The following is an 8336-nucleotide window of genomic DNA, read 5'->3' as shown; positions in this document are numbered from 1 at the left end:
GTACACAGGTGTGCTTGGCTTGTGAAAATTCAAGTAGTTGTGCACTGGTTATATGTGCACTTTTTTGAATATGTCTAATATTTTGATAAAAAGTTTTAAATTGGTACGCTGTAAATGACTGTTTCTGAAAACCCTAAGTGTTCGCATTCTAAGTGCGTTTAACAGAGACCCTGCAGGATTAAAGTGGTAACAAGGTTGTCTTTGGGATGGGTGAACTACTTCTGTAGCATTTAATTTTTTTTACAATGAAAACATAGGCAGAAGACCTATAAATATTTTTTCAGATACGGTAATCAGTATGGAGCATTTCTAGAAGGACACACAAGAAACTGTAAACAATGGTGGCCTTTGGAGGGGCTGCAGGAGGGGTACGGAGAGCTCAATTATCACTGCATACCATTTGGTAGAACTTGAATTATTTACCTGATGCATGAAGGTCTATTAAAAACTATTTAACAAAACAAAGCAAAACTAAGAATTATCTTTCTATCCCAGCTCCTTTTGCTGGTTCGAGATAGGGCAGTGAGGCCCAGACAAGTCAAGCAACTTCTCAGGAGTCACCCAGCAAATCTGGTGGCAGAAGTGGGCCTCCAGCTTGGAGTGCCAAGTGTCTGCTTTGCCCCGACTCTTGGGTTTCCAGGCTGCGGTCCTTATCCTGTGGCTTTGCCAGGGGTTGCCTGTACCTGGACCAGGGTAGGCGCTGGCAGCGCAGTGTGCTTTCTTAATAAGCTCCCGAACAGGGACGCGTGGCCGCTGTCCCTGGAACACAGGGGAAGTGAGGTAGAGGCCGCTTGGGAAGCTCTCCTGGGCGGGACCCCGGTCCCTCGGAACCCTCCTGCCTCTTCTCACACCCAAGGAGTTAAGCGGGGCGTGGCACAGCTCATCCCAACCTGGACGGCCCTCGTTCTCCCTGGGCCTTGGGTTTTGTTCGCGCGGCCCACAGGTCAGTCCCGCTTGCCTCCTCAGTGTCCGGCATGGAGGCTGGCACACACAGGGTGCCTGGTTATCTGTCTGTTGATCTAAAATGGGCAGCTCCACTTCAGGCCCAGCCAGAGGGTCACATGCAGCGAGGGGGCAGAGCCAAGAGAACACGTGTGGACTCTAGAGCCAGACTTTGGTCAGTAAACACTAAATAAAAGTGTTACATAAATAAATTTTAAAATGGGCATACAGGCATCCCTTGGTGAGGAAAGGAGGCCGTGGTGGGCTGCTCTGGGGCCTCCCTGGCCCCTCTCCTTGCCTTCCTCTCTCTCCACCCTCCCAAGTGTCTCTGATCCTGGCTTCACGGGGACATAGCCCCAGCTGGAAAGAGACAAGCCCTTCTGGCTCCACGGACCAGCAGTGCCATCAACACCTTAGCTGATTCCTCAAATGGGAAACCCCAGCTCCCACCTCTCAGGGTTGCTAGGAGAAAAATCAAGGCAACCAGGTGGGGTGGGGCTGGGTCTCTCCAGGGCAGGGGAGGGAGCTTGCTTTGGCCCTTCAAGGTGGACAGATCCCAGGTCAACTTTTCCTTGCCACGTGACAGCTGTGTGCCTTTGGTGTCACTGATCCTCCAAGTCATCTCAGCTAGGACAGGGTAATCATATCCACCCTGCAAGCTTCCTGTGGGGTCACAGTGTATCGCAGGCACAGAGCATACAGCAGGTGCTCAATGAGCAGCCAAAAACACCCCTTCAGCAAAGTCACCTGCACATGCAGGGAACTGCATGTATACACAGCCTTGTTTGTGATGGCAAGAGACAGCAAACAACCTAAACCCATCAACAGGGATGGGCTAAAATGAATTCAGAAATAAAATAACAAGTAGCTACTAAAGGAATGAGAATACCCTTTATGTACTGGCTTGGGATGACAGCCAAGCTATATTAAGGGGGGAAAAAAGCAAGGAGGAGAAAATGTGTACAAAGTGCTACCATGTGTGTGAAGAGTGGAAGAAAAAAGCATCTGTCTTCCACATTTGCTTGATTATTCATAGGGAATGGGGGAATTCACCAACCAAAACAAAACACTGGTGACTGAGGTTGCCTGCAGGGAGAACTAGGTGCCTGATCGCCAGCTATCCTCCTGTACCTTTTTGAATTTTAAATCACGTGAAAAAATATATTCCTTATTCAAAAATAAGCAAAATTAACATTCCTTTACCAACCTCACCAGGCACCTAGCAGTTGTTCAGAATTATGTGATAAATGGAAAACTGGGCTCTCTCTACCTCCACAGAGGGGCTTCCCTCTCCCTCCCCCAGACCCCACCCCTTCCAGGGCACAGGGCAGCACAGTTGACATTTGTGCCTCTTCCTAGATCCGGAAAAGGGGCCACCTCTGACTTACGAGGTCCCCAGGTCCTTCTCTTCCTCAGCAGGGAACAGCATCTTTTTATTTAAAAATACCTTTTATTTTAAACTCACCAACTCTCTCATACACACACACACTTATGCACATATACACACACAACCTCTGTCCCCAAAGTCTCTGTTTTTCCAAAAGTTCTGCCTCATCTCTGCTCAGCCAGGGCTGGACTGAGCTGGATGGCTCCTCACAGTGCTCCAGGGTGGGGCTGGTATGTCCCAGGGGCCCTACCCAGAGGGTCATGGGCCCAGGCCATTGTCCCCTGGTCCCTACCCAGAGGGGGGGATGGGTTCTGCTCCTGGGGTCTTCTCTCCTATCCAGCCAGTGCCTGCTTTCCGGCCTCCTTCTCCAGGGTTCTGCTTGGAGCAAACGCCACAGGGCCTCAGACTCATCTCCGTGGCACTCGAAGCGGGGCCACCCCCCTTGCCTTCAAGCAGCTGCCCCCCAGGTCACGACGGCCACCCTGCGGGAGGGGAGAAAGAAGTGTTAGGAGGTTAGATCAGGTCACCGCGAACACTGTAACTAACCTCTGGGTCCAGCAATAAGGGATTTGATTAAAAAAACCCACAGTTCAGCCACACAATAAAGTTCTCTGTAGCAGAGAGCAGAGGAAACTCTTTATGGATTGATAGGGAATGACTGCTGAGATGACACCGTTTGAGGACAAAAGCAAGGTGCAGAACTAACTGAACAAACACCTCTGTGTACTGAGACTTCTAGAGAAGGGCACACAGGAAATTGCTAACGGGTGTACTCAAAGGAGGGGAATTTGATGACCGGGAAACAGGGTAGGAGGGAAACTTTTTTACTCCTCTACTTTTATTATCGGTTTTGTTTCTTCTCCCATGTGATTTATTGTTTTTCTAAAAATCCAGTACAATTTAAAACATAATATTTTATGTGAAAGGGCAAAGCAAACAAACCCCACAGGGGTTCTCTCCACTGCCTGACCATATGCCCAGTGCTACTCATCAACCTTCCAAAGCAGACTGTGGATTTCTGATCTCCCTGCCTTCACTCAGGGAGGTCCCCTGCCAGCAACACTCACTCTGGTCCAGTCTCACTGGAAAGGTATCTCGACTCTGGCATTAGCCTAGCACTTTCTGCCTTTCCGGGGTCACTGCACTGGGATAAACTCAGAGGGGGAAGATGGAGTCTCTCCCTTGTTCCTGCCTCGGGCTGGGAGCTCAGGGGGTGGCAGGGAAAAGCAGTTCTTCACTCTGTGGCCCCGGTCCAGGGCCCAGCATACAGCAGGTGCCAAACAATGCTGCTTGAATCGAGTGGTGCCCATGCAAGATGAGCTAACGGGAACAGCCCCTGAAATCACTGGTCCCTTACCCTGCGGGAGCAGGGGGCCGTCTCTACCTGCCCCTCCCAGAGATAGTCTGAGTTTTCACACATGGGGTTCATAACCCTGTAAATGAGGGAAGTCACAGAAGTTAAAGCCTGGAGCAGTTGAGTGACTGGCCCAGAGTCACCCAGACAGTTGGTAAAGAGCTGGGCTAGAAATCCATGTCATCTAGCAATCTGTCCTGTTTCCAGGCCACGATGGGGTCTGAATCCCCCTCTAAGTGCTTATATCCCCTCCTGCTGCCCCCAGGGCCCAGTTAGGAAATGATGGATCAGGCATCATTCTCAGCCCATCTAGAGAAAAAGCTGACCATCTGGGAGGTCTGCACCTCGGCCCCTGCCCCCCTCCATCCCCAGGCCCAGGTTGGGGCAGATCCATCCAGATGTGAGCCCGGCCTCCCTCGAGGCTCTCCCGGCCCAGGGACAGCGTGTTCATTCACAGGCAGGGCTATTTTGAGGTCCGAGGCCATGGTCCCAGCAGAGCCTGGAGCTTGGGCTTCTCAGACAAACTCTGGTAGGAGGGGCTGAGAAGGGCGGAAGGGGGCAGGGTGAGGGAGGTACGACATTGGGGCGAGAGAAAACTGGCCTCCCACCCCTTCACTCTAAGTCCTCAGGGACAGAGAGAACCACTGGCACCCAAGGTCTGTAGCTCATCCAAGACCCAGGTCCCACGAGAATGCCAGGACTGTTGGTTCCCTAAAACCTCAGTTTCTTCACCTATGAAATGGGGACAAAACAATTCTACTGTCAGCCTAGAGTGTCGTCAAATGCAAATGAAGCCAAACTGCTAGGAGCGCTCAGAAGAGGTTCTGCTCAGGCCCCAGTTTCTTTGTCCCTTAGGAAGTCAGTGCCAAGGGTCTCTGGGAAGCACCCTGATTGGGAGGTGGGCTTCGGCGTCAGATCGACCTGGACTTGACTCCCTATTGGACCTCAGGCAAGTGACTTCACCTCATTGAGCCTAGGTTTCCCCAGCTATATATGGAGTTAGTATGAGTTAACACAGGTAAAGCCCTCAGCACAGTGCTGGGAACATAGTAAGCATTTAATAAATATTTACAAGTATTATCAACATCACCTGGGAATGGCACCTCCTCACCCCATCAGCCCTTCTGTACCATCTCTGCTCCCCAAGTTGGGTACATAAACTGGGGAGGGCCTTGAAAGATGATCCTTGCTGACCTCCACCCCCAGATGACAAAAGGGAAAACAGGGCACAGACAAGAACCCCTTTCCCATCTCCCACTTGCTAATTCTACCTACCATAAAGGGCCGTACCTAACCTCTCCTTAAACTGGAAGATACTACAGGGAAGCATTTCCATGGCAGCCCCAACTCCAGACCAGCCGGGGTGGGAGGGAGGCAGTGGCTCAGGATGAGGGAATAGGGTCTGAGGTCTTGGAGCCTTGACCCCCAAAGCTCAGAGGGAGTCCCCCAGGGGCTCCCCAAGACAGCCAGTTTTCCTCCAGACCTGGCTTTGAGGGGCCAGAGCTGGCTGGGATCACCCCTTTCGCTTATTTCCCAGGGGAGCCTGTGGGGATGACAGCACATGGCTTCTGCAGCCAAATTTGGCTGGGTTCTTGGTCCCATAGACAGATCCCAGGGAGGCAGCCAGGCCCAGGAAAGGCCCTGTGAGCCACGGGGCAGGTCTGAGGCCTTCAGAGAAGCCCCCCAGCCTACCTGCTGTGGGGGAGGGCAAGTGGCAGATACGCCTTCTCCTGGATCCTGCAGTTACAATGTCCTCCCACCTCAACCTTTTCCACTTCCCAGTCAGGAAGACCTGAGTTCGAATCCTGCCTCCAACACTGCCTGTGTATCTCTGGACCAGTGACAACATCCCTAAGCAGGTGGGGATAACAAACTGTTGTTGAGGGAGCTTACTGATAAGGCTGTGAAGAGTGCTCAGAAAAGGTGCTTTGAGCTCATAAAGATTGCTGTGATCATCCTCACTGGTCAGCCTCTACCTCCCCCCCTGCTCCCGCCACCTTCAACCTCTTCCGTTTCCTTCTCCAGGTCATGTTTTCTGACCCCAGCTCTTGCTGTAGCCCGTTTCTAGAACACCTTTCCCTACCCCTCCGTCTGCCTTTCTCCATACTTAAGCATCCTTCAAGAATTTAGCAGAGATCCCCCCATAGCCACCTCTGGGCTCTGACAGTCCCTTTGTGCCCACCCCCACCCCATCAGAGCAAGCATCACCCCACAGCAACCTTATCTCTGTTTCCCTGCCCTGGCCCTGACACCCTACTGTGAGTTCCTTACTGGGGACCCCACAGTCAGCTTCTTTGGGTTTGTTCCTGGTGCCAACCTAAGGCAGCCGTTGGGTAGTTAAGGTTTGCTGAACCAAATGACTGGACAAAAGGTGGTCAGGGAGTATGACCACCAGGGCCCAGTCGGCCCTTCACGTCCCAGGCTGGAGGCCTTGAAGGCCCACTCCCAACTTCCCAGTCCAGCTGGGGCACTGACTGGGACCCATGTCTGGGAGTGCAGTTTAAGAGTCTGAGACTAGGAAGACTGATTCAGGGAAACTGAGGCCAGGCTGGGGAGTCTGATGAGCTGGAAGGTGGTGGTCTGAGACCAGGACACAGGGTGGCGCAGGGGACCTAGGGGAGCTGCAAGAACCAAAGCCTGGGAAAATCAGATGGCCTGACTCTAACCCCCCAGGCCCTTTTACTGTTATGCTGTGGCCAGTCAGGATTCTCTCAGTCTTGGTTTTCCCAGATGTAAATGGCAGCTGCTGGAATCCAAAATCGTCACACAGAAAGGCGTCCTCGCCATAGGAATAGCCCAGGCCAGAAAGGCGGAAAGGCTGGGGATGAAGCAGGCTCTTTAGGTCCTGGGCAGGAGGGAGAACCAGCTTTCAGCATGGGGGGCCTCCCTGCAGTGTTGCTGCTACTCAGCTGCCATCCCTCCCCTGCCAGCCTGGTCCACATCATTACCTAGCACATATGGCAGGAGCTAAACCCCAGCTCTGTCCGACTGACCCAACAGTGCCCTTCAAAACTCCATCCCTTTTGGGGCTGGGTGCCCTCTGGGGACCTCCTTCTCCACTCCTCCTGCCCACCAGCCTTCTGGTTGGGGGTGTGTGTGTTCCCTTTTCTTCTCCATCTCCTTGAGTCAAGGTGAGGGATGGCTCAGGGCAACACTACCCAGCCACCCAAGAGCCTGCATCCTGGCTTCCCAGCTGAGTAGATGCGGGCCTGAAATTTCATCTCCCTGAGCCTCAGATCCTCATCAGTGATAAAATGGGCATTATACCTTTATTTGCCTAACAGTGTTCTTGTGAAAGTAAAAATCAAACAAACGAAAAAGATGAGGATGAGAGCACCAAGCACACAATAAGGTCTCAATAAATGATGGCTTCCGCTATTTTTCCCTCATGCCCTCTCCCCAGAAGGGGGACATCCAAGCACATCTTTGGTTGGAGGGGGTGTCCCTTAATGAGCAATTTCCATTCTCTAAATCACGCCAGAGCGCTGGGCTTCCCTGCATCCTTGTGTTAGGGGATATTAAGCAAGCGGTTCGGTTCCACACCAAGCCCTGGGCTGGGGACGCCGCCTCCCCGACGCTACACCAGCGTCTCTTGTCTATTCTGCTCCCCAAGACGCCCCGTCCCCCACCAACCCCCGAGCTTGGGGTACGGAGGCGCCGTGCACTCACCCCCTTGCGCTGGTTGCTGAGGCAGAAGGTGCAGATGGAGCGCGGCTGGCGGCCGCCGTCGTCGGCTGTGGCGGTGGGGACGGTGCTCTTGGCACTGCCGGCCGCACGGAAGCAGGGCTGCCCGTCGTCGGCCGCGTCGCCCAGCAGCAGCACGTTGGCCAGGTGCGCGATGTAACTGGACGCCAGGCGCAGCGTCTCGATCTTTGACAGCTTGCGGTCCACCGGCTCGGTGGGGATGAGCGTGCGCAGCGCCGTGAAGGCCGTGTTCACGCTCTGCGTGCGGTCCCGCTCCCGCGCGTTGGCCGCCTGCCGCTGCCGCACCACCACCACCGGGCCCCCGCCGCCGCCCGCCCGCCGCCCGCCTCCGGGGCCCGGGCCGCGCCGCGCCGCCTCCAGGCCCTCGCAGCAGCCGAACGACTGGTCCGACGCGTCGCTTTCGCTGCGGTTCTCCTCGTCCTCGCTCAGCAACCGCACGTCCGGGTACAGCACGTGCGCGCCGACGGGGCGCAGTAGCGCGAACGCCATGGGCACCCGGCTGCGTCCCTCGGTGCGCCGCGTCTCAGCGTATGCCGCACCCCGCCGTGCGCTCCCGCGCGCTCCCACTGCCCCGCCGGCCGCCGCCTTATAGCCGGGGGAGGGGCCAAGCGCTAGGCCGCCCCAGCCGGGGGCGGGGGACGTCGCCCTGGCCAATGGAGAGGCGCCCACCGCGCCCTGGCCAATGGCAACCCGCCCGGCGTCCAGCTCCCCCAGGTTGAAAGGCGCCCGGGAGCTGGTGGTCCGTCCGGGGACCGGGGTGGATAGGGTGGAGTGTGCCCAGCTGGCCGCTGACCGGGCGTCCGGACTCGTAGTTTTCAGACTAGACCCTCTGGGAGACCGCGGGCAAGTCCCTTCGCCTCTCTGAGCCTCAGTTCCCTCATTCGGAAAGAGGGTCGCAGAGAAACTAGCCCGGGTCTTCCCGCCCTGAAATTCTATCCTTGTGGTTTT

At 55.0% G+C, this 8336-nt stretch overlaps 1 protein-coding gene across 1 annotated transcript; it reads right to left on the bottom strand.

Annotated features, from left to right (window-relative positions):
* Positions 1 to 2344: 2344 nt before the first annotated feature.
* On the bottom strand, positions 2345 to 7929 carry TCF15 (transcription factor 15). Its single transcript, XM_037812162.1, has 2 exons — positions 7353 to 7929; positions 2345 to 2811 (listed from the first exon to the last, which is right to left on the bottom strand). Exons 1-2 carry the CDS (start codon positions 7875 to 7877, stop codon positions 2737 to 2739), a joined length of 600 nt encoding a protein of 199 aa, XP_037668090.1. The 5' UTR covers positions 7878 to 7929; the 3' UTR covers positions 2345 to 2736.
* Between the last annotated feature and the right edge of the window lie 407 nt (positions 7930 to 8336).

Source organism: Choloepus didactylus, chromosome 19 (assembly GCF_015220235.1).
Source record: "Choloepus didactylus isolate mChoDid1 chromosome 19, mChoDid1.pri, whole genome shotgun sequence".
NCBI lineage: Eukaryota > Metazoa > Chordata > Mammalia > Pilosa > Megalonychidae > Choloepus > Choloepus didactylus.
This window is presented reverse-complemented; position numbering and strand designations above follow the sequence as displayed.

Bases quoted from the DNA above. Each gene is read 5' to 3' on its own strand.
- TCF15 (XM_037812162.1), bottom strand. From the start codon at position 7,877: ATGGCGTTCGCGCTACTGCGCCCCGTCGGCGCGCACGTGCTGTACCCG. The intron at 2,812-7,352 runs GTGAGTGCACGG...CCCCTCCCGCAG, and splicing joins TCAGCAACCAGCGCAAGGGG to GGTGGCCGTCGTGACCTGGG.